Genomic DNA, 26300 nt, shown 5'->3' with positions numbered 1-26300 from the left:
TGGCACATGTCCATGGTCTCAGCTACTTGGGAGGCTGAAGTGGGAGAATCATTTGAGGTTGCCGTGAGCTATGATAGCGCCACAGTACTCTAGCCTGGGTGACAGAGTGAGACCCTGTATCAAAAAAAAAAAAAGTATAAAAATTAGCCAGGCATGGTGGTACATGCCTGTAGTACCAACTACTTGGGAGGCTAAGGTGGGAGAATCACCTGAGCCTGGGATGTTGAGGCTTCAGCAAGCTGTGATTTTGTCACCACATTCTAGCTTGGGAGACAGAGTAAGACCCTGGCTCAAAAAAAAAAAAAAAAAAAAGAATTCAGGGATAAGGCTATAACTCATGACAGGCCAATGAGAGTCCATTCCAGGACTTTTGAAACCACTAGAAAAGAGAAATTTCAACCTATTGGGGTTGCTGTCCTGTGAGATAACAGGGCAGAGCTTCCAGAGAGTAATCTGCCACCTCCTGGGGTTCACTGGCTTGAGAACAGAACCAGCACAGGGGAAGGAAGAGCTGAGAGATAGAAACTCCTTGTTGATATTTTTCCCCCTCTGGACCCAGCTACGCATAGATGTTTGGGCCAACACATTTGCTTTGAAGCTTACATCCATTTGATTTGGGTTCTGTCCCTTGCGACCAAAGGAGTCTTGAGCCATGCATGGCCACGTAGCTAATAAGGGGCCGCTGGTTGCACAGGCAGCATCTGGAGAAGGCTGGAGTCCAGCCCTGCACTTGCACATCACACAAATTACCACGAGCAGGTCAGTGGTCCTGCCCATGGGAACAAAAACTAGAAACGAGCGAGTTGGCTATGTTTCAATACCTGCTAGCGGAAAACACAATGATTTCCTTTATGTTTTTCGGGGGTTGAGTCATCCAGGTCAGTTCTGGCTTGGCACATTAACTTATCGTTCCTGCCAAGGGAGATGGTTAAGACGGGAGGGTTGATTTATTTGAGTACACATGTGTCAACATCATCCTGGAAAAAAAAGAAGTAAAATGTAGATATGCTTTGCTGGCATGTGTTGTGACCCAAGAGGCCTCTTCTTGGCCTCAAAGACCAAAAGCCACGATGTTAGACATTGTTTCAGTCTCGAACTTGACCAAGCATGGGCAGGCACCTGGTATGATGGTGACATAGAGGCCCTGGGAGAGGAGAGTCTTCTCCCCACACGGTGGACAGGGTAGAAGGATTACTTTCTGTTGAGTAGTCTGAGACAAGAGTGGTGAGAAGGAGCCAGTTATTTGAAGAACCTAGGAAGGAGAGCGTAGCAGGTGCTAAGGAGGTGTGCGGAATGGTGGGAAGGCTAGTGTGGCTGAAAAGGGGTGAGTGAGGGGGACAGGGAACTGCCCTAATCTCTCCACCCATTTTGAGTCTTGACTGTCTGGTATTCTCTAGCACTTAATATAGTTAATCTCACCTTTTGTGCATTAATCCATCCATTCATCCATTCCGCAAATATTTATCACACCTGACAGTGTAGGGGGTGCTAAGTCTTGAATGAGGGGTTCACCAAGCAGAAGGGGCAAGACACATCCCCCGCCACTACCCCCACCAGGCATAGAAAGGCCTGTGAGCCAAGTCCCGGAAAGAAAAAAGCTCGCCATTTGGGTGGGGCCTGTTGGGCAGGGCTTTGAATGCCCAGGGGGCACTCCACCATGTGGAAAGCGTAGAAAACCTAAATGCAGAACTCCAGGAAATACTGATCTATGGGAAAAAAATTGTAATGAAATCCATGATTCTGGAATAAATCAGATCTAGTCTTATACTGTATTCTAATACAGCCAAGTGGTGGCACGGACTGAAGGTTTAAGAGAAAGTGAGAAGAGAAACACTTAAGATGGAGACTATTCCATTAATTAGCTTCATTTTTTTTTTTTTCTGACAACCAAGAAAAGTCCATCATTAGTTAATATTAGTGATGCCCAGCTTGGTTCAACTTAGAGCACCTGTTTTCTGCTGAGCGTCATTTGAGATCAGCTGGCATGGGCCAGAGGCAGCTGTTTCAGGGCCTCAATCAGGCAGTGACATGATCAGATTTGTGCATTGGAAAGGTCACTGTGGCTGCAGGATGAGGAGGGAAGAGACAGGTGGTTGTTAGCAGGCTGCTGGGAAAATGTACATGATGAGAACCAGAATTTGGGTAGAGACAGTGGAGATGCAAATTCCCTGAAGGCAAGAGTTTTGCTGTTTCATTCTTTTAGCAGTGCCTGGCAAGAGATAGGCACAGCCACTGGTAGATTTTTAGAAATGCCTACTGTATTGAAGTGTCTGGTATTAAAAGCTACGGGACTCCAGACAAAACAAAAGTGTTGCCTCTCTCCGGAGTCTCCCTTGTTGGGAGAGGCATCATAGCTGAAGACAGACCCAGGCAGGGAGTTTTCTGTTGTTGGAAATCCTCAAGGTTTTGAGGAACTATTTGGGGACACAGAACACACAACTCCTGTTACCCGAACCTGGCCCGAATCTGTCTGTTATGTCAGATCTGGGCAGACAAGACATGTGTTAGGCCTGGGGGCTTTTGCTGCTTGATAAGCAAACAACCATCTGTCTTTCTACAGGTGGGAGAAAGGCCAACGTTAAAAGGTGTCTTTGAGACTACTTAGCCCCCTCTTCCACATAAGAGTGCATTGCAGACACATCTGGATTCCCAAGGTCCAGAACAAGAAGCTCGGAAATGTGCTTAGATTTCCAAGTGTTCAGTTCTCAATACCATGCCATTCTCTTTGGAGTTTATGATGCCTTCCAGGGAGAGCAGAGCCCACGTGAGCTTTCCAACAGTAAGACTACTGCTGTCATAAATCACATTGCCCATTTGTGGAGCACTTACTCTATGCTGAGGTTGTATAAGGGCTTCATGAGCCCTATCTCATTTAAATTGTTTTCACCAAAGGGTGTGTGTCCCACTGCTGACCTGTTGTGCTAACCATCCCCTCTCAGTACTTGAAAACCTGCCCCTGTCCAAGCCATGGCCTGGCTTCACTGGGTCTTCCTCCTGCACTGAATGAGATGACAAGAAAACAATGAAACACTTGTCCCCAGAAGTGACTTATTGGATTCGTTGGCAGAATGTTAGAAAGTGGGTATGAAGCCCGAGAAACAGGACACGGAGCCTCACCAAGCCCGAGGAGTGTTACCGAATCCTAGCCCAGGCCAAGAATGAGTCACAATGAAAGCTTTTAAAATGTAAAACCATCAACCTAGATTTCAATTCCAAGGAAACACATACTTGGCCATGGGGGAATGCTTTTTAAAAAAAAACAAAAAATCAAGCTTAAGTCACTTGACAGGAAAATAAAACAGCCAAGGAACATTCAAATGTAATGATTTACATCCTTCCCCAACTCCCTGCTAGTGTGGGTCAGGGCGAACATGGACCATGGACGTGACTGGAGCCAGGGGTGCATGCCCTCTCTGGGCTCCCTCTTCGTTAATACTATTTCAGGCACACAATCCCATACCTAAACCACAGCACGGTGCTGCCTTTGGGGCCTGGTCAGAGCTGCACGGTGCTACCTTTGGGGCCTGGTTAAAGCTGCACGGTGCTGCCTTTGGGGCCTGGTCAGAGCTGCACGGTGCTGCCTTTGGGCTGCTATGCCAATTTCTTGGATTTTCATGACCTCCCCGCTGTTAGGCTCTTGGGTTGCTTGGGGTGGCTGTTTTGGGAATACCAGTGTTTTTCTTCCATTATTTGTGTGCAAGCAGTGTTCATTTCGCTCAAAGAAATGGAAGCTTGATTGATCTCCTAAATGTAAGAATGAGATTGTCCTGTAATAAATATTTAAGACTGACCAGGAAAGGCGACCACCATCTGCTGAAACACAAGACCAGGAATTACTTTGCTAAGCTTCCTGAACGGAGGGAATGAATGAATAACCATCCTATATAATATTTGCTCAGCACCTGGTAGTTTACAAAGAGTTTCCACTTATCTTATTTGATCTTCACAATAACCCCAGAGAAGTAGACAGGGCACGGATTACGAGGATTACGAAAAACCCACATTTTTTTCTTTCTTTCTTAGCAGATAAGGGCTCTAAAGGCTTAAAGTCACTCGAGGGAGGTCAGAGAGTTTGGGGACTAAATCTCGAGTCTCTCATTAATTCATGCACGTATTTAAAAAATATTTATCCGGAGCCTGTTCCAAGCCAGATGAGATGGCAGTGGGTACAAAGATGAATAAAACACTGTCCCTGCGTAGGAAGAAGATCACGTTCTAGCCTGGGGAAGAGCGCCAGGAAAAGTAAACAAGTCCCCCCGCCCCCGCCCCCCGCTTTGTGAGGTGATGAGTGCTGGGGAGATAGAGAGTGGGGACCATATTTCTAATCTGATTCTCCTACCGACGACCAGCTCAGTTGTTATTTACAAATATCTATCCCCTAAAGGGGGGAGCGGGGTTGGGGGGGGGGGCTTGGCCGTGCTACTGGGGTCAGAGCTCGCAGGGGGGTTCTGCCGCGGTGTGGGGACAGAACTCTCCCTTATTGGGCAAATATTTCCCGGGGGGCTGCGCTAAGCACACGGGCTCCCCGAATCTCCCTCCCCAGGGCCTCTGTCTTTGGATGGCCTGTCAGCAAGTCCCTGCAGCCCCCAGCCCGGCCCGCGCAGCGACCCGGTCCCCTGTCGCCCGAATCTTCCACCGCTGCGAAGCGTCCCCGGGCGAGCGCCCTGCCCTCCGCGCAACGCGGAAGCCAGAGCCGGTTCTCACAGTGAACTCGTCCAGCCCTGCTCGCGGCTCTCTCGATTTTCTGTGGGTTTCGTTGTATGCATTTTGTTGTTTGCCTCAATGGATATGTTTCACATTAATTTTTAGTTGCACAACGAACGCGCGGGAACATTCTCCGTGAGAGAAAAAGCACGGGGGTGGGCGGTTACCGGCGCTTCCCCCGGTCGCCTGGGGGTCCCGCACGCGCCCCGCGGGTGCCGCTGTCTGGCTGGGGTCCCTGGGTGAGCCGCGGGCACCGGCTTCGCGTCTCCCTGGGCGCGACTCCGCTTTGCAAGCGCTCAGCACACGGGAAACCCTCGGAAAACACACACGTGTGTAAAGTTTCTTCCACGCAGAAACAAAGGACGCGTGGGGGGCGCTTCTGGGGCCTCGTTCCTTTGTTGGAACCCCGCACCGGAGCCCGGCCCGCAGCCTCGCCCGGCAAGGGGAAGCCGGCCCTGCACAGGCCCGGGGCCCGGAAGGCGCGGCCGCACAGCTCTGCGCCCTCGACCCGCTCCGGCCGCGAGCGGGGCCAGGCCCTTGGCCTCAAGCCTCCCGGGCGGCTCCGGGCCGGACCCGGGTCTCCGTCGCGGGGCGCCAGCCTGTTTCTGGGTGCCGTGCTCGGGCCCGGGCGGCCCCTGCCCTACGCGGCCCCGCGAAGCCCCTGCACGAACCCCGCCGACCTGGCCCGGGGCGGCAAGTCGGGGTGCTTAGGGCGCCCCGGGCCCGGCCAACCGTGGGAAACCCGTCCCGGGGCGCGGGGGGCGCAGGGCCAGGGCCCAGGCAGGGAACAGAGATTTTTTTCGCGGGGAGGGGGGTGGGGGGTGTCAAAGTTTTCGGGTAACTTTTCCACTTGAGATTCCACGACCCTGCAGTGCCCCCTACAGAAAGCGGCAGCTGGGGAGGGCGGGCGCCCCCGACGACCCCCGACTGCCGGCTGCGGCGCGGCCAGGCTGCCTGGAGTTCTTGCTTTTTTTTTTTTTTTTTTTTTTTTTTTTCTCCTGGTTGTCAGATACATCTTTTTTCAGAGTGGGAAAAAAGAAAAAAAAAAAAAAAAGCGAGCGCCGCCGCCTGCAGTAGAGCGTGCTCGGCCTGCAGAGGCAGTCGTCTCCAACTTTTCCTCTCCCGCTCCAACTCCCCGCGCCCAAAACTTCGGTTCTTGGGGAGCCCAAATTTGCCTGCCGCGCAACTTCTACTCTAATGCAGGGACCAAGGGCCCTGGCAGCGGTTTGCAGCCTGGGGGCCACGCTCCCCAGGCTCAGGCCTGCTCGCTGACCTGCTCCTAGTGCCTGGACCCAGTTGGGGAAGGCGAAACAGGGCGCCCGAGGAGCACCCCGGGAGAGGGCGGGGCACTCCCGTGCCCCGGGGCAGGAGTGCAAGGAGCTCCCGCGCCCGGAACGTTGCGAGCAAGGCTTGCGAGCGTCGCAGGGGGGCACTCGCGAGGGACGGACAGGAAGAGGGCCAGGGGGGACGCCAGAACCCGGGACCACAGCACGGAAACGGCCCGGGGCTGAGCTGCAGTCAGATCCGGGGATGGAGGGAGCCGGAGAAGAGGAGTGAGAAGGCCGGGGAGGCAGGCCCTGCTGTCTTCTTGCAGGCCGGCAGCCTGCTGGCAGTGGAGGACCAGGCCGTCCAGGAAAGGAAGGGGTCAGGAGGTCGGGCAGAGCCTCAGCAGGCTCAGACAAGTCCCCAGAAGGGAGCTGCAGGCGCCCTCGAGTCCAGGCCCCAAGCCTGTCTCCGGTTGTCCAAAGAGGGCCTAGGCCAGGCCTCTGGTGCGGAAACTGAGTCACAGCCAGACCTCAGGGCACGGCCTAGACGCTTACGAGCCAAAGTTAGGGGTAGAGAGCAAAGACCTTCGGGGGGTCTCAGGGAGTAGGGGGCTTCAGGCCCTCCCAGTCTAGAGCCGGATTGGAGAGTTAGACGCTTGTAGATCCAAGGTTGGATTGGGGTGGGGTCTCTGGGTCGTTGGATCGCTACGCAAGGATTGGGGGGATTCAAGTGCTTAGAGATCGAAGTCTGTCCTGGGTAGGGGGAGTCAGACAATTGGAAAGCCTAGGCAGTTATTTGGGGAGGGGTCTCTGCGCTTTGGCGAAGCGCACAGCTGCATCTTTTTGGCTTGAGGCCTGAGGCCTTGTCGAGAAGCTTCCGTGAAAGGGTGGGCCAGCCGGGCCAGGAGAAAGAAAGTGAATAAATCAGGAATATAAGTGGGCGGGGGGCCCCTGAGAGGGGGGTCGCAAAGGGTGAGACATGGCCACCAGGCGTTTAACCGACGCTTTCTTGTTGTTGCGGAATAATTCCATCCAAAACCGGCAGCTGTTAGCCGAGCAAGTGAGTAGTCACACCACCTCCAGCCCTCTGCATTCACGTAGCATTGCTGCGGTGAGTCTCCTGGCGGCCTCTCCGACACACGGACCGTGTGCACTGCGGCTCTGCCTGTTTGTCTGTCTCTGTCTGTCTCTCTGTTTAAAAAAAGAAGATAAGAATAATAAGACTAAGAATAATAAGATCTCTTGGCTAGAGTCAGGGGGCATAACCCCGGATGGGGAAAAAGCGGTGCTGTGAGGCCGCAGCTCCACCTCTGCCTCGTCTTCTCCTCACTTCCGCAGCACCCCCCCCCCCCCGCACCCCCCGCCTTGGCGTCACTGCGCTACAGGCCGCCTGTAATTTACATATGTTTTAACGCTAACATTGGGAAGCATTGGGCCTTTCTGAAGCCTTTTTGTTTCGTTTGTTTGAAGCTCCCCTCCCCCCAGTAATGAGCCTCAGTTTGGTCCTAATGGCTGGGTCGCGGGATCGTAGACCCAAATCCTTGCAAATGAACGACTCCCTCCCCTCAAAGAGGAGGGAGTTGTGTTGTTGTTTTGTTTTGTTTTGTTTTTCCGCCCGTTTTCTTTTAACGGCCCCGCAGCCCTCTGTGTGGCCTTGTTCCCTATGAATAATTGCCTCACTGTTCTTCCTGGGAGCTTGCGTTTGTGAGACTCAAGGTGCTAGCCTCTTCACTTTCCATTTCCCAGACGGGAAATTAAGCTTTCCTCTCCATTCGAACTTTTAAAAAAAGCCGAGGAGGTTTATGTGAAAATTAACCCCGTAAATTAGCACTTTTTAAAAAATTAGCCAGAACCTTTAGTTAGCCTAGCAGTAGCGTTTTTTAAGGGTGGTCCTGGAAAAATTACTGTTTGGGGTTTGTTTTTAATGGGGGCTACTTTTCCCTTTCTGAGCCTCAGTTTACTGCTCTGTTAAATAAGGGGCGGGTCTGGATGATCTATACCAGACAGTGATCGTTAGCTCTGTAATGTCTTCCATTGAAAAGTGAAGTTATGAAACTGGCTGTAGTTCAGGCTACCTGCTGTAGGCAGGCTAGGTTGGAATAGAAGCAGCGTTGGAACAGGCGGGGAATAGCCATCCCAGGACCACATTCTTGGGTATTATGCTTGATATTAGGCAATTTTGGAACATTTATTTCACCTCTTAGGGACTTTATTGCCAGTTTATTTTTTTCTTTATGACTTTATCTAAATGCTTCAGGAAAATTTTGCCATATGTCATGATTATCATGTCTACAAAGACAGTTTCTCCTTTTTGTAAGTCACAGGTGGAGAATGTCTTTGGCCATATAACTGATTGAAAAGTCATTTTAAGCCATGTGAGCGGTTTCAGGAATAAAAGCATGTAAACTCAGGTCAAAAAGCCTAGAAATAGGGACAGAGTGTGTTTGAGGTTTCAATTAAGAAGTTGAAGGGGTTTTTTTACATTTATAAATTGAAAGGAATTACATTATATTGAAATAAATGTAAAGATGTCTGGTAGCATAGAAATGGACTAATTTTAGCGCTAATTTTGAAGAAGAAATAAGCCAAGAAATCGAGTAGAAATTGGATGAATACAATTCCTTAATGGAACTTTAGTAATGTTAAATAAGAACCACATGTTCCTTAAATGACTTGATTTTGTGCTGCCTCAAAAACTACTGAAACTCATATAAAGATTTCTAAGGTATCAGTTTTAATTGATTGAAAAACATATTGTTTATTTTTCAATTTTTAATCTTTAAGGTTCAAAATACCCTGAACCTTTGGGTAACATGAGGGTTTTTTTTTTTTTTTTCTTTTCCCTGATTAAGTCAGACAGTTTAAAAACCTAGTATCTGAGACGGAAAGCTTTTTAAAAGTGCATCTCTGAATCAAACCGCTTTAGAAAATTATTTTCTAATTTAGGCAATTTTAAAAAATAAGCTAAGCAAAATAATTAAAAATGGATAGCTAAAGTATACAGTTTGGAAAAATAGATATGTCAGGGTATATACAGATACATTTAGCTAACTCACAGTTTTTTAAAAATAGATTTCTAAACCCAAACCCAACTAAAAATACATTTATAAGAACGTTAAAAAATGTTTTCTAAATGTCATACCATTGAAAATGTTAATATTTATATTAGTCTGACCATTTAAAATCTTTCTCAGATCATTGAAAGCAGTCGTATCATTTAAAATATCCTTATAGTCAATTCATACTATCTAAAAAATAGGTGTTGCAGTCTAACAAACATAGTTTGCCTGAATTAAAATTTAAAAAGAAAACACAGATTTATATATTTTAATTGTGTTAAAAATGGCATGTCATAAATTTCTGAAGTATTTAGGGTTGAAGTGTTACAGCTTCACTTTGCTTACAGGTGATTCTTACAAAATCTATTTCTGCACACAGTACGGCGAAATGCTAACGAGACTAAATAGAGGTTATGATTTTTTCAACTTTTCTGGAAGTTGGAAAAGCTTTATAAACATTTTGAAGCAAAAGCCATGTTTAACACAATTTGTAAAAACTATTGAGTAACTCTTAGCAATGCTTTTCACTGCATATCTAGCTCATAAAAAATTTAAAGCCTTGTTTCTGACTTGTAAATTTCAAAGCCATGTAGCAAACCAAACAATACCGTATCTGTCAAATTTTGAATATGGACTAGGTATTAGGTTACATTAAGGAATTAATTATAATACATTACATTTGCTAATATTATTAGAGATGCCTACTGAAATGTTTAGTGGTGAAACGTCAAGGTGTCTTACCTAAGTCCTTAAACCCCTCCAAAAGTAGAGAAAGCAAATAAGGCAAATTGTTACTCATTGTTGAGTCTAGTGATGAGTATGTGGGGGACATTTTACCATTTTGTAGGCTTTTCTGCATGTTTGAAAATTTTTAAATAGAAACTTAAAATAAGTATATTTGTTATAGTAAAGTAAAACAGTTAAAAAGAGTCAATTTGTAAATACATATCTAACACTCAGGCAATTTGAAAGGAAGAAACTAAACCTGAGTTTAACTTAATTTAAAAAATAATAACCTGGAATTTTAAGTTTCTAATTAGAAGAAAAAGCTGTAGACGTTGATCTTGATGCATTTGATACCAACTAAAAATACACCTAAAATAACAGACTTTTAAAAAAAATTGTAATCCTGAATTTTAACATCTTTATTTCAGGAAAAAGCTGCAGAAATTAATTGCAGAGTAGTGTGTATCTTACACCTCAAAGCAAAGCACACCTAAAGCCATGTCATTCAAAAAATTTAAACATTCATTTTTTGCATCGTAGTTTGAGGGAAAAAAACTAGAATTTGGTTGTTGTAGTGGGGTTATTGTGTGTACCTGTGCATGCATACAGGATTTTGCAGCATTCAGGCAAGTATGTCAAATAAACAGGAATTTAAGGAAGATACGCAGTGACCAGATAAACACAAAGCCTCAAGGGCCAGAAGCGACCTAAAGGTCATTTGGCCCAATGTCCCCATTTGTGATAACCCCTTATGCCTGTCTTATTTGGCTATGTTCTATGACAATGATGGAAAATGCCAGCAGCTCCATGATTTTTACCACTAAAAAGTCTTTGCCTGTTAATCCCAACTATTTGTGTCCTGGGGTCCTGCTTTTAGTTTGGTTCCTTCGGGTCTTCCTTCTGTCTGGTAACCCTGCAGCCTTGTTACCCAGAGTTTTTTCCAGGCTTAGCAGTCCTGGCTCAGAGTGGTTACGCTTTTTTCCTATAAATGATGTTTAGTTTTTCTGTATCCTTTTTAAATTTCAGCACCCAGAACTGAGCAAAATTCTACTTTTTTGTGTTCTTAGTTGTAGTCATGTTAGTAAAACTAATTGTTAAAAGCAGACAGGTTTGACTTTATACACTCCTAACAAAATGCAGTTGTATTTCCCATGCATTTTGCTCTGGCCTCAGTTTTGAGTGCCCCATCACGTTCACGCCTCAGGGCAGCATGAAATAAAGGAAAGAGCACTGAGAATTGAATCTGAGAATTGACGCCTAAGTCCTGTTCTGCTGCAGGCTCAGAGTGTGTCCTTAGGCAAGACTTTAATCTTTTTGGACATTTTTTGCCTCATTTGTAAACTGAGGGGTTTGAGTTAGGTGATTTCCAGCAGCCCTATTGATTCAACAGTATTTTCTCAAGTTCTGTTTTAATACATTGTTTCTCCTGACTTTAGCTTTAATTTGAAAAGGAGAAATTCATAGTCAACAGTGTTGTAGCTGTCAGTCCAAGGTTACTGACAGAAATCCTTAGAAGTAGCCCCAGGACTGTGCAAAAGTAACTTTCACATTATTATGCCAGCCAAGTGCAGGTTTTAAGGCAGCAACTCATTCAAGCAGGTTGGCTTTAGGAAACTGAAATGGATTTATGAAGCTAAACAATTATTCAAAATAAATTGTAAAGTCATAAAGAAACGAATGAAAGGTAGATACTGAGATGCTCTTCTGATCTGATGGAATTCTGTATGGATTTGTGTGGTTTCCTTCGATCTCCGGGAATGGATCTAATATAGGGATTGGAGCTACTTTGTTAGTGTTTACTGCCTAATCTATACTCTGCTTTAAAATAATGCGTAATCTATAATTGGGAGGTAGAGTTAATTGGTCTTAGATGAGTTTGAAACGTAAGCACATTATTTTTAATAAAATGTGTGCTTTAGGAAAAAAAGGAAATTAAGGATTAACTGTGGTTATAAGAAACCTGAGGTCCTTATTCAGGCTTGACTACAATATTCGCTAAGATTTATGGAGAGTTTCCTTTGTACCTGGTTCTGGGCTAAGCCCTTTCCGTGATGAGCTCAGCTCATCTTCACAGTGCTCTATCAAATAAGTACTATTGTTTTTCTCAGACACAGATAAGGAAACAGATTTTAGAGGAGGTAGGAAACTGGCCCAGTGTCACCCACCTGATGGGTTGGGGGCTGTGATTCAACTCTGGCAAACCTGGCTTCAGAGCCCCGTGCTCACCTCCTGGGCCACTCTGGCGTTGGCTGCATTTTCAGAACTTGTGCTGCAGATCCTGGAAAATGGAAGGACCTATTGTTTTAATACAATTTTGTTTCTTGCAATAGGTTAGCGTCTTTCTTTATCTCACTTTACAGACCTTACATAGTCAATTTTAACTTGCAGATTGAAGATTCTAAGTTTTAGTACAAGCTGAGTCTGTTGGAAAATTAGTTCTCTGTCTTTAGAATCCAAGTATGAAATCATTATATATTTCTCTTTAGATCTACTTGCTTTTCTGCTTTTAAAGATTCCATGGGAGCAGTGAGGCTTACTTTGAGAATAAGGGTACTTTGTTGGATAAAAGTGAAGCAAACTTTTATTTTGGCAGTAACGGAAATAAAGTAAATATCACTATAGCATAGACCTGTGTTTCCAACTCATTTTGCTCAACTTTTCCAGACTTCCTGAGTAAACACAGATGGGTTTCCACTTACTTTTCAGTTTTATGTAGAAAGTTCTTTAGACTATAAATTCCACATGCTACTTGGAGTTTTCAGTGTTTGGTTGATTGCATGCCATTGGCAGGTCAAAAACCTAGATTTAGACATTATAAAGATTTAGAAGGTGATGATGTGTAGTAACGTGTTTTCATTTGGCTTTATTTTGGTCTTTCTTGATGGTAATTCTAAATGTTTTAATTCAGGTCTTGACTAAATTTCCTGGTAATTTGGTGGCAGGCAGAGGTTTGAAAGCCTTCTATTTTTAAGTAGCAGAATAGTGGGGAGGGTCTTTGAAAAGGTGACCTTAATGTAATATTCCTGATGTGGTGGTAGCTGCCTATCACAAGTAATTCCCTGAATTGTTAATAAAATTAGAGAGGCTGGAGGGTGGGGTGGAAAGAGACCTGAACACCTGGGTCTGTCCCCAGTCTGACCATTAACAAGCTCTGTGGCTTCGAGCAATGCATTTATACATGTTGAAGCTTAGTTTTCTTATCTGTAAGAAAAGAGTTATTTCTAGCCCTAGAATCCCATGATTCTGATTTCACCTCTTATCAACTAATAATTGTAGAAATCAGAAGATCAGGGTATGTGTGCTCGGTTAATAATCCAAGAGCATAGGCACATGTGCAGCAGAGATTTTAACCGAGGTTTGCAATAGTACATTGTTCAAAGATTAAATGCCAGGGAGCCGCTGCAGAATAGGAAGACTGAGATACTCAAGTTAGGGATTTTGTCTTGCATCATGTTTTATTAATAAAAGATTTTAATGTTCTCTTAATGTTAAGCTTTTAAAAACTAAAAACATTTTTCTTTGTAAAGTAAAAGGTAATTAAATCAGCTTTCCATTTGATTTATTAATATCGTCTAGTACTACTATTATGGCAGGGTGTGTATAGAGTTCTTTTTTGCTCTCATAGAAAATTGTGGAAGGAATGAAGAGGATTTGCAGCTTTTCATAATGTCATCTAATTGAATTTTTACATGGAGTAAAGTTTGATTACATTTTTATTGCTATCATTGTTTAATAATATTTTGACCCTGATAGAGCAGCTTCATTTGCACTATTTTTAAATAAGGAAGTTATGTTCTATTTTCTAAATTTACTGCTAAACATAAAAAGCACAATTGATTATTGAATTTCACCACTGATTATTTCAGTGATCAATACTGTACAAAAAAAAGACCTAGTTGTTTAGATTATCTGTCATTAGTAAATGTCGGTCCAGAAGCTAGAGTTCTATGTTGATCTAAAAAAGAACGTTTAGTTTTCAATTGAAACTTAACCCTCTGGTGTCATGCTTCTCCCTTCCCCCTCCCCCTAAAAGAAAAAATTTATTCTTACCTTTTGTTTTGTCTCGTTTGCTTGCTTTTATAAGAGCTTTATGAATAACTGTACGCTTTCTAGCTAATAATAATACATACCAAGAGATGGTAAGAGTTTTTCTTTTATTTTGCCACCTGTGTCTCTCTCCGGGAAAGAGTGGTTTCTCAGCTCTCTTACTACCAGGGATGAAGCCGTGTCTGCGGGATGTAATTTGCAGAGACCTTACATATGTGGTCACTCACATGTTATCTGAATACAGCTACAGACAATTTTTGTGGGTCATTCATTTTTTAATTTTGTTGCATTTGCAGGTCTGATTTACATACATACAATTTTAACATGATAAAATTACATTTTAGCTCTGCTCTCTTATTTTATTTTCCTAAGGGAAATTAGAATGTGGTATTGTATGTGATATTTGGTGTTTATGAAACAGATTAACAGCATATTTTAGTGAAACCAAAGCAAGTATGTTTTATCTGTTTCCAGTGTATTTTAATATTTACAGTCCTTTTTTGCTTGTTTCCTAGCTCATTTTCAGAACAACCACAGTAAATAAAAGTTAAAGCACATATTGATGTAGCTTCTTTCTAAAAAGGAAGAATCAAAAGGAGATTTTAAAATGCCTTGCTCAGTGGATCTTTATATTTAGTCAGCTTAAAATCTCAGTGTTTTCTCAACTGACCATGCCTTGTCTGTCTGTCTGTCCCATGCTGCTTTCTTTTTGCTTTCCCTAACTGGATGGGACTGATGGGAACAACATGTCTCTTCAGGAGCTGGATGAGGTATTGTGTTTTGAATATTTTTATATGCTGGGTAATTTGAGTTTATAAAATATCTGCTTTTCCTGAAGTCTTTGCTCATATAGAAAATGCTAGCAGCTTATAAATATTTAGCATTTGTTTTGATTATAATATTTTTTAACAGTTTAATATGTAGAATTTAATATATTTTCACACCATGTGAACTGATGATTTGAAAAAGGCTTTGGGAAGATTGTTTACTAGTCTTGGGAAAGGGTCTTAACTTTGGAAGCAGTAAAGGTTGAACACTTTCTTCAAGGAAGCCAGAATGTTTTGGGAATTAATGTCTGTAGCTTCCTGATTTCTGAGAGGTGAGTCGTGCACTTCCTCAGGTAGACAGTATAGAAGGCCAGCATGTCTGTGAAGGCCCTCAATGAGAAGGACTGTAGCTACGGCAACTGTGGGAGGGTCTTCCTTGTCACTCCTGTCTGGAATGAGATGACACCCAGTGGATGCACCTGGAGCTATTGTCACCTGGGCCCAGTTCTGCATCTCCTAGCCGGGGGTGCCTTTGGCCTTTTTATTAGCTAGTAGCATCATGCCCAGAGTTGGAGAGAGTGTATATTCAAAGCACTTTATTTTAGTAGCCCTAGTAAAAGGGTTGAGAAAAAATGAGATTAAAACTGATGTTAATGTTTGTGTCTATTGTCTGTTTCAGCATTGAAGGGGTAAGAATATTTTTCTGGAGTATAGACCTTTTAAATAGAGTGATGGAGAGGTGAGGGTTGTTCTTGTTTGTTTTCATTTAGAAGTATGAATAGTAAAGTAGGATTAGGAGGATCACTGTCCTTAAAACCAGTGGGGTCCTAACTAGTAGATTCAGATCTACCTATATATTCTAAAAACCTTAACTAGTTGATAATGACAACAGACTGAGCACAGCCTAAATAGCCTCCATTGGGAACTGGTTAAATAAATTGTATAGCATCTCTGACCCTCTGTAACAGGTAAATAGTGAGGCCCATCCATGAGAGCTGCAGTGGAATGAGCCCCAGACACTTGGCGGAGTGGAAAGACCCAGATGCAGAGTAGCATGGATAATATGATTCCTGCTCCTTTTTGGTTTTTTTTGTGGTTGTTGTTGTTTTGTTTTGTTGTTTTTTTTTTTCCAGGAAAAATAACTCATTTATGCTTGTGTGTGCTTAAAAAATTCCTGAAAAGATACACAAGAAACTTTTAACAGTGGATACACCCCAAGAAACATCTGGGATAGAAAACTTCCTTTCTATTGCAAACCCTTTTCTTAGTGTGGATCTCTATTTTTAAACCATGTGCATGTAGACTTTGCCACTAAAAACAATTAATTTTTAAAAAAAAAAACCCACTTAACTGGTAGCTGACTGACCCAGGTGTCATGGTCATGCCTGTGTGGGGGTTTCCTTTCCCATTCAGGAACCTCACTGCCAGCTCCCCACCTGGGCACTGGGCCCTGGAGAGGGCTTGGGGGCTTGGAGAGCAGGCATTCCGAGTTAAAATAGATGTTGCTACTGGCTGAACATTTTGAAGATATGGAGCTTATGACCTCAAAAGGAAGTGTATAGGGTGCGGGGGAGGGTAACAAATTATGGAACCACTTAGGTTGAAGAACCATTTGAATAATGTTCCAAGGAGGGGCACATAAATGGTCATAATTACTTTGGGGTCTGCTGTCTGAACCGATTTCCAGTCTTTCCTACTTCCTTTTTCAGGCAGCGAGTTCCAGAAACTGGCTACTCACTGCATGAACTTGGCAGGCCCTTTTGCTTTTCTTATGCTTCACCTCTAAGGGCTTAAAAGGGAGTCTTCACGCTCTGTGATCAGAGGCCCTGGGCAGAGACCACTGTCTCCTCCACGCGCACCCCAGTGCTATTAGAAATGCAGGTTGCTGCCTCATCGTGGGTGCCCACGGCCACCTCATTTCCTCGTGCGTTTCACTTGCCCCTTTTGCTCTTTTGTCCAGCACCATTATCGTTTTCATGAAGTGTGGTTTCCACAATTGTCCGTGACGTACATTTTATTTACCTCGTTCATTCATTCCACTCGTTTCTTGTTGGCTCACTCAGCTGGTTGTGATTGTGCGTTCAGGACTCTGAAGTGCCAGGTACTGGCCTAGGAGCTGGGGGTGCGGTTGGGGAGAGTGTCTAGAGGCTTCTTTGAAGCTGAAGTAGGGCCTCACATTGGCGTCTCTGGAAATAGTAAACGCCCAGCACCGGAGTGGATTAGATGGTAGCCACCCTTTATAGGTGAGGCCTGAGCAGATGTCCCTGAGTGCATATCACTTCCATCTCCCAGAGTAAAGGCATCTGACGGCCTCACTTCAGAGGCTTCCTGCAGTCTGTCCGTGTCTGATTGTCATTCTCCTCCTCTAGCCTGAGTACCCTGCAGATGTCACTTTTCCTTCTCAGAAAACACTAAGTAAGGTGTTCCCTGAGGAGGACGCCGAGCCCACCATTGGTTCTCTTACCCAGGGAAGTGTCTGGCCCTCTCCTTTGTTCTCTGTATTTAATCTACTTCCCGTCTTATGACAAAGAAATCTTTGGGAGTTTTTAAATTCAAGATTAGAATTATTTTAAAAGTCACAAGATAACAAATGTCAAGCCCCCAAACCACACTGCCTGGAGGACGGGCGATTGGTGCACATCTGGGAGTGGCTGGGCCGGGCCCCAGTGTCCATGTTGGTGAAATAGGGAGCGGCGCCCCTCTGAAGGATTGTTGTTGGGACTGGCATGGGCCAGGTCAGTAGCAGTGCTCAGTACAGTGCTCACAGAAGGCAGGGAGGGACGGATTGCTCCCTTCCTTTTTCTTCCCCCCAGAGTGTGTATGTTAGTTGAGAAAAAAGGAAAATCAGTGAAACTTAACAACAGCATCAGGGTGATGTGATTCTCAAGTGTTTTTATCTCTATATTTTTTGTATCATTTTATTTATTTATTTTTATTTATCTATTTTTTTGAGACACTGTCTCCAAGGGGTGGAGACACTCACTCTGTCACCCAGGCTAGAGTGCAGTGGTGCGATCTCGGCTCACTGCAACCTCTGCCTCCCCGGTTCAAGCGATTCTCCTGCCTCAGCCTCCTGAGTAGCTGGGACTACAGGTGCGTGCCACCATGCCTGGCTATTTATTTATTTATTTATTTTTGTATTTTTTAGCAGAGACAGAGTTTTGACACGTTGCCCAGGCTGGTCTCGAACTCCTGAGCTCAAGTGATCCACTTGCCTTGGCCTCCCAAGTGCTAGGATTACAGGTGTGAGCCACTGCATCATCCTATGCCATTTTAAAAGTATTTATTTTGACCATTTATTAATTTCATAGTCAGAAAAGGTAAGCATTATTTAAAAATTATTACAGGTTTAGAAATATGTAGTGCTGACATCACTTTTTTCTTTTATCCACATGCTTATTCACTTCTCCAACAACTCAGATTTCTTAAGCCTAATTGTCTATTAGCGAAGTAGTCTGATTTCATCATACAGGCTCCCAGAGTTTCACGTGGAAGCGTGAGTTGCCAGTCTGTTGATTTTCAGTGTCCCTTCTGGACTTTTTAAGTGTTCATTGCCATAGACAGTCCAGAATTATCAGTATTGTTCTCATTACCAATGCGTTGCGGCTAAGCTTAGTTGATTTTTTTAGATGGGGAGGAGGTGTATCTGACTTTTCTAATCTCCACAGAGGCTTTGCTATTTCTGTAATCTTAGTCTACACTAAATCAGCCTTCAGGGAAAGGCAGGGTTTTTAAGAGTAGGAGGGCCATAGATTTGGAACAGCAAGATTTATAAGAGAGAATGTGTATGTTTCGTCCATAGATGGAGAACTTGTCCATACTGGCTGGTACTCTTTAAATGGACAAATGTCAACATTTGAAGTGGATCAAAGGCAAAAGATACCTTTAGTGAGACTGGCAGGAAAGCCATTGGGTGTGCTGTTTTGAACATCTGTTGGATTTTTTTCTGCATTTCTCTCAGGAAGGATGGCTCTAGGTTAGGGTAGTGGACCCCAGTAGTTCTTGGAGAGAGGAACTACATATCAAAGAGATAAGAATTCTTAATTCTCTTAAGTACAGTTTTTATTTAAAAAATACAGAGAGTTTTTTTTTTTTTTTTTTTACTTCAGAAACACATTTATTTATTTATTTATTGAGATGGAGTCTCGCTCTGTCTTAATAAAAGGCTGGAGCGCATTGGCGCGATCTTGGCTCACTGCAACCTCTGCCTTCCAGGTTCAAGTGATTCTCCTGCCTCAGCTTCCCGAGTAGCTGGGATTACAGGTGCATGCCACCAGGCCCGGCTAATTTTTATATTTTCAGTAGAGACGGGGTTTCACCATGCTGGCTAGGCTGGTCTTGAACTCCCGACCTCAGGCAATCCGCCTGCCTCGGCCTCCCAAAGTGCTGGGATTACCGGCGTGAGCCACCGTGCCCGGCCACACAAATTTATTTTTAAAAAAGCTTTAATAACCAACATCATGTATTTGGAGGGGGCACCATGTTGAAATTCAGTAAGGGTAAGTAGAGAGAATTAGAAACCTGGCCATTTTTTAAGATCTGTATGAAATAGGATGGCAGCTTGAAAATTGATACATATGCTGGATCTTCAACAATAAGAAGACATGTTTTTAAATGGGAAGTGAGGTTTCTGAAATTAAAAGGGTGCTTATGTTGCACATAAAATTTTTTTATGTCCATATTTGTTCCCATTTCAAATAGTTGACGCTTATCTTCAACAATTGTTTTCCCTTCCCACAACATACTGTCTTGTTTTTTAATAGTACATACTGTGATACACATTACAAATCCATACTGATAAAAGAAATGACACATTTCTTCTCAATAGGGCGGTGTTTCTTTATTATAATGAACTATAGCTATAGACTGTATCATAAAAGAGACAAATTATTCGCTATTTAAAGTTTTCATTCCCAAAGAATCAGCTGTTCTATCTCACCAGCAAAATTCTGATACAGTGTGTGGGAAAGCTAGTACCAGCTGAGCGGCCTGGCATCCATGCCCTTCGTGTAGGAATCTCTTAATTAGCAAGCTTCCTTAGGACCCTTAACAAAGAGTGTGTTCTCCCTACTTTTGATTTACATCTAATTTGGGGGGAACACGTGCATAAAATCAAGTACTGCTTCAAAGAGTTGTATTCACTTCAACCGACTTTCACATGTGGTTTATAATTTGTTGTTTCGGATAAAATGATACTAATCCCAATGCAGGTAAATTTAGATAGATACCATCTCTCTGTCTTCTTTAGTTTAATGTATATTTGTAAACAGTAAAAACAGTACAAAATAAGATCATGAGTTTAAAAACTATAAAATCACTATAAATACTGATTGAAATGTGTAATAATAAAATATAGTGGATTCCATAATAAACTGGTGTAGTGGAAATTCTAGGACCCATGAAGAGGTACTTTAGCAATTTTAGATTTTACTTTGTATAAACAGCTGGAGTTCAAGTTCTGTTCCAGTCCAGCAATACTGTAGACAGCACCTGATGTGTGGCTGGCAGGTGCTGGGAGCTGGGCCTGTGGTTTGTCCCCCTGCATTTTAATCAGTGTATCCTCCACAGAGTTGTGTATCTCTTGGTGACTTTGGAGCAGGAGTGTTGAGGAATAAACAAGTCTGCTTCTGATTGCTTGACACAGGCTGTCTCTGCCTGCTTTGTAGAGGGTGAGGTCTGCGCCTCTCTGTCCACGGTGGTCAGTAAGAGAGGATGATCTTTACTGACACTAATGTCACTCACCGGGGGCCTATCCTATAGTCCCTGGTGTAGTTGGTGGGAAATGAATCAAACTACTGTGTTTCGTTGTTTTAATCTGATGGCTTGTCTTGATTCATTTTCTTAGCAAATTGCAGTTATAGTTTATGGGCCTGTGGAGTGATTGGCACCTTCGAGGGTGGAAGGGGTTTCTGGAGTCAGCCGACCCGGGTTTCAGTCTGTCACATAATAGCTCTGTGATCTTGGGCAAGTGACTTAACTTTTCTGAGTTTCAATTTCCATATTTATAGGTTAGAATAATAGTTTCTAACTCACCTAGTTTTTATGAGGATTAAAATAATTTCAAGAATGTAAAATTCCTATTGATGAACTCTTAAAACCAAACAGAAGGTAGTGGTGGTGGAGAATTACCACTTCACGGCCTGGGAGCCCCAGACAGTGCGGGTTTTGATGACACACCATTTGTTTAAGAAATGACACTGGCCCTGCAGCATCCGTGCCGCGCTTGAGCACCGGTGGGCTTAATCACGGCTCCTGCACGCGCTGGGATTAGTGAATGGGGCCTAGTCCTTCCAGCGTGGTCATTGCCCAAGATGTGCTCCCTGAGTGGACACGTGCCCCAGAGCACACAGAAAGCCTGAAGCAGATGGTGGCAGAACCACCCCAGGGCGTGCAGGGAGGTTGATGGTGAAGATGCCAATTTGCTTTTAAGAATTTTACTGTGAACTCTTTAGGATTTAGGGCCTATTACTTGAAGTGTTCTTTTAATCTAAGTTTTTCTTTATATGATATTTTCCCCCCTTCATCTGTGGACTTTAAAATTTTGTCTTGTTCCTTTATTATTAGAAAAGCAAATAAGTATTTAATGAATGAAAAAATAAATTTAGTTAAATGCAAGGAAGAGGGAAGAAAAGCATATGAATTTTTCACCCAACTCTACAGTATGATTTAGAAAATTTCCAAAGTATTATCTGTAAAGGACTTTTATAGATTATTTTCCATTATATTTTGATCATCATTTGGATCTTTTGAAACTGGCATTTAAAAATTCTGAGCTCTGGAGGGCACCTCAAATGCTTTTCAACCCATTCACTGCCTGCAGGCAAGAAAACAGCTTAACCATGCCAAACCCATGATTTCCCTCTTTTTTTTTTTTTTTTTTTTTTTGAGACAGAGTCTCGCTCTTGTTGCCCAGGCTGGAGTGCAATGGTACGATCATGGCTCACTGCGACCTTCACCTCCTGGGTTCAAGGGATTCTCCTGCCTCAGCCTCCCGAGTAGCTGGGATTACAGGTGTAAGCCACCATGCCCAGTTAATTTTTGTATTTTTAGTAGAGAATGGTTTTCACCATTTTGGCCAGGCTACTCTTGAACTCCTGACCTCAGATGATCTGCCCGCCTCGGCCTCCCAAAGTGCTGGGATTACAGGCGTGAGCCACCGCGCCCACCTGATTTCCCTCCCATTCTTAAAAGCTTTCTACCGCAGTGTCTTATGTAGTTAAACAGGAACCATCGATACCATTTCAAAATAAGGGGAAATGTTCCCTGTGGACATTTAACTGAAGAAAAGAAATGACAGTGTAAGATTGCATTGAGATCTTAAGGATTGCTTTTGCCAAATGGTAGATAATTTGCTAGTGGTTTTAGGCAGTTGTTTCACACATCTTAACACATGGTTAATGATTGTGTGACTGAGATAACTGGATCAGCCCTATTTCCAAAATAAGCTAAGTGTATTTAAGTAAACCTTGCTACTATTGAGCATTTTGTAGTTGTTTCACTTACTGCCTAGTTTTTTTTTTCCACTTGTAACTGATCACATGAATCATTGAGGTTCATGCCGTTCTATCACAGTACTAGTAGTAAGAGGTCTTTATTTTAAGGATCTTTTGTTGACTTTTTCATTACATTTCTGTAGCCAGATCAAGTCAAATTCACGTTCTCAAGTATGTCCGAGGAAATTAAGAGCTGGTGCATGAAAAGATAGGAAAACAATCCAAATCCTAGCAGTTATCAAAAGCAAGTTTTATAATACAGGCAAGTGCATTCACTCCTTTCTATATATTTTCAGGGAGCAACATTTAAGAGAGAGTAAACATTCACTCCTTTCTGTATCTTTTCAGGGAGCAACATTTAAGAGAGAGTAAGAGTATTTGTATCTAAATTGGATTGGAATAATTTTTTTCCTGTCCCTTTACTTTCCTGTAGCTTGCTGATGACCGTATGGCACTGGTGTCAGGCATCAGCTTAGATCCAGAAGCAGCGATTGGTGTGACAAAACGGTCACCTCCTAAGTGGGTGGATGGAGTGGATGAAGTAAGTTGCATGTTAGTTTCATACCATCTTGTTTCTTAAGTAATTATGACAACGTATTTTAAGATATCTGTCATATAAATGAATTTGGCTACACTTGAATGTATATTTCTGGAAATACTAGCTTTAGGTTAAGTTGTCTATGTGTGTGTTAATGATTTTAGCTGTAGTTTTAACATTGGTAGTAACTGCCTGAATTATAGGAAGAAATTGAAACCCCATGCAACAAGGAAGAATGTGATTTTCTGGTAATTTGAATTAAAAGCTGCTCACACATCAGCAAGCCAACAAGTTTGCTGAAGACCGAATTCTGTATGCTGAGTGTAGCTGATGGAGGCAGACCATAGCATGCCTGGCATCAGTGGAGTTCTGTGACTTCATTTGCTTAGATTCAGTATGATGTTGGCCGGATTAAGCAGAAGATGAAAGAATTGGCCAGCCTTCATGACAAACATTTAAACAGACCCACCCTGGATGACAGCAGCGAAGAGGAACATGCCATTGAGATAACTACCCAAGAGATCACTCAGGTGAGGAGTGCAAGGGAGTCCTGGGGAAACCAGCGAGCCTTCTCATGGCAATCTCAAAAACTAGAGTGTTACTCAAAATCAGTCTCCTGGAGTTCATTTCCCAACCTGAAGTTCTCAAAGGGACCTCAGGAGGCCCTGAAGTCCTCCAGCTGTCAGCTTAGGTACCTGTGAGGCCTTGGAGGTGTGGGGACTGTTTTTCAATTGTTGGCAGATACTGCTGTGGACTGATTAAGTAAATATGAAATTTCAAACATTATCGAGTTCAATCATTTGATTTTAAAATGTATAACTAATATCGTATACTAGTGTTAAGAAATTTTAATGCTAAAATATAGTCCTCATAATTGAAAAAACAACTTAGTATTCTAGAAAAAAATTTTTATAAAATATTAAATTTGATTAATTTTAAAATAATAGGACTAGTGTTTAAACTTCAGTGTTTACATTTTTTACTTAAGTCTCCTGGGTGCTAATTATCAGAGGAGTATGGTGCTTTGAGAAAAGCCCTGGGGTGTTGGAATGTTTGAATCCTGGCTCTTAGCAGTTTAACAGTTACACGATTCTCATTTAATCCCTCTGACTCTAATGTTCTCATCTGTGAAATGGGACTAATAATAATAGTACCATCCTCGTAGGATGCTTGTTAGGGATTAAATGAGAGGAATGCAATAATAATATGATATATGATAATACAGGTTGAACATTCCTAATCTGAAAATCTGAAATCCAAAATGCTCCAAAATTTGAAACTTTTTTTGTGTGCCAATATGACACTCAAAGGAATGCTCACTGGAGCATTCTGGATTTCGAATTTTCAGATTGGGGTACTCACCTAGTAGGTATTCTGCAAATATTCCAAAATCTCCCAAAATTTGAAATCCTAAACATTGCCAATCCCAAGCATTTTGGATGAGGGATACTCAGCCTGTCTAACATGATATGTGAGCAGCTGGGCACACAGCAGGCCCTACACAGCAGGAGCTGAAATCTAGTGAAATCTTTCTGTGTATATAAATTAAGCCGCAGATTCCTTTTATCTGTTCACCTTTCTCTAAACCAGACTGAGTGAACTGAGCCTCTCACTTCTCACTCTGGCTTGTGATTATGGCAGTGTTAGCAGAGGGGCTTCTCTCCCATGCTTGCCCTGAGCCTCGGGCTTGTTCTCTTAGCTCTTCCACAGGTGCCAGCGTGCCGTGCAGGCCCTGCCGAGCCGGGCCCGGGCCTGCTCCGAGCAGGAGGGGCGGCTGCTTGGGAACGTGGTGGCCTCGCTGGCGCAGGCCCTGCAGGAACTCTCCACCAGCTTCCGGCACGCACAGTCGGGCTACCTCAAACGTGAGTGCTGCCCGGGCCTAGTGAAGGGATTTTGAGTAAGAAAAGCACTTTATGTTTTCTTTTTTGCGACTATTTTTTCATTTAGTCCAGTACCTTTCATTGTTAGCTTTTGAACACGTTCATACCTTGTACAATAAGGGGAAGCCTCCTCCTCATGTGAAACCCTGGCTTGGAATGAAGGCACAGCGTGGGGTACCAACCAAGGCTGGGGGAGGGCACCAAGATAGTTCAGCATCTTAGCAAACAAAATTTGTTTTGTGTCAAGCTGCAAGAATTTGAAAATCAACCAAGCACATTTTAAAAACCTGTTGTTTTCTAGATGTTGGGGTTTGGGAGAGCTGCTCTTCAATAGGTAAAAAGCAGTTGTTATTACTGAAAGCCACATATTTGCATAACAACCAAAGTGTTTGAGAGCACCTGAGAAACCCTCCCCAGGGTCCTTGAAACGCTTCCTCTGCTGGCACCACGGTTTCACCCAACAGACCTTTTCTTCCCAAATAGTGCAAAGCCAGATTTCAGCTCTCTTCTCATTCTAATCACCCTGTAAACTGGGTTTTTAAAAATTGCCATTGCAATCAATAAAGTCCCCACATACTCCAAAAAAACTTCAGTTTTCCCTCCCTCTGACAACTGGCATATTTGTATTTTAATTTTATTATTTCCAAAATTTGATTAGGGCCATATGGAATTCTTACTAGAGATACTTCTAGAGAGGAATACTGATTTTTAAAAATGTTTTGTAACAGCAGTTAGATTAAATATTTCTGCTTCACTTAGAGATTCTCAGATGGTTGTGTCATTTTTATCTTGGCATCAAGTGAATTGTGCACATTTACACTGTGACCTTGTCTTGAATAATCCCAAATGCCTGCATATTGTTGTATGTTTGTAATCCTTTACTCTCCCTCCACCCCCATTGGAGATAGGCTTCTTTAAAGCATCTCAATTTTGACTGTTGGAGTTTACTCTAGAATTCCCCCTTTTAATGGTAGAACAATACTTAGGATGGTTTACATATTCAAGTAAAATTGAATTCCTATCTGTGATAGGCATGAAGAATCGAGAGGAAAGATCCCAGCATTTTTTCGACACATCAGTACCACTAATGGATGATGGAGACGATAATACTCTTTACCATCGGGTATGCGAAGGGGCTGCAAAGCTGATTGCTGCGTATGTGCACCCCATTCTGCTTCTTTCACCTCCTAGACCTCGAACTTCTGTGCAGTGTCAGTGGATTGGTACAGTTGACTTGTATATTCATCAGGTTGTTTTGCAGCAGGTGGAAGAATAGCTGTACTGTTTCTTCCTTTCCAAAGGCCACAGGGAGACCTTGTAATCTGCTTTCCAGAGCCTTTGGGAAAGTGGTCAACACCCTGCCTTCTTAGGAAGAGCCCAGAGAAACAGAGGGCTATCCCGGGGGTTTTGTTTATCTGCCCTTGCAGAGTTGGCAGACGTGGGCTGCTGTCTTCCCTGCTATGGCATCAGAGCTTTAGATCCTGCTGGTTTAGGGAATTTGAATCTTTCCTGTTAGGGAAAAATAAGTGCTTACTGTGCTTTGTAGAAATATTTTCAGAATTCATTTTCTTTAAATTATTTTCATTGTCTTTAAATTATATCTAAACAAGTACATCATAGCTTTCCTGAGAGGGAAAACAATCTATCCAACATATTGTGCACTGTCTTGCTAGGGTTTTACAGAGGACCAGTTAGTTCTGGTGGAGCAGAACACACTGATGGTGGAAGAGCGGGAGCGAGAGATTCGCCAGATTGTACAGTCCATTTCTGACCTGAATGAAATATTCAGGGACTTAGGAGCGATGATTGTAGAACAGGTAC

At 43.2% G+C, this 26300-nt stretch overlaps 1 protein-coding gene across 5 annotated transcripts in view; it reads left to right on the top strand.

Annotated features, from left to right (window-relative positions):
- The first annotated feature begins 6176 nt into the window (after nucleotides 1–6176).
- LOC116463267 (probable aminopeptidase NPEPL1) overlaps nucleotides 6177–26300 on the top strand; it is a 63388-nt gene continuing 43264 nt past the window's right edge. Inside the window, exons 1-7 of one of the 5 annotated variants that reach the window (XM_032146292.2) lie at nucleotides 6177–7029; nucleotides 14560–14571; nucleotides 22495–22602; nucleotides 22989–23129; nucleotides 24299–24461; nucleotides 25511–25602; nucleotides 26153–26296. In XM_032146292.2, coding sequence (XP_032002183.1) covers nucleotides 6949–7029; nucleotides 14560–14571; nucleotides 22495–22602; nucleotides 22989–23129; nucleotides 24299–24461; nucleotides 25511–25602; nucleotides 26153–26296 — 741 coding nt within the window. In that variant the 5' untranslated portion in view covers nucleotides 6177–6948. Of the gene's footprint in view, nucleotides 7081–14559; nucleotides 14572–22494; nucleotides 22603–22988; nucleotides 23130–24298; nucleotides 24462–25510; nucleotides 25603–26152; nucleotides 26297–26300 lie in introns of all 5 variants that reach the window. The other 4 variants (XM_032146290.2, XM_032146278.2, XM_032146293.2 and 1 more) reach the window with 4 other exon arrangements.

Source organism: Hylobates moloch, unplaced genomic scaffold (assembly GCF_009828535.3).
Source record: "Hylobates moloch isolate HMO894 unplaced genomic scaffold, HMol_V3 SCAFFOLD_32, whole genome shotgun sequence".
NCBI lineage: Eukaryota > Metazoa > Chordata > Mammalia > Primates > Hylobatidae > Hylobates > Hylobates moloch.
Note: the sequence above shows the minus strand (reverse complement) of the source record. Positions and strands in the feature narration are given on the sequence as shown.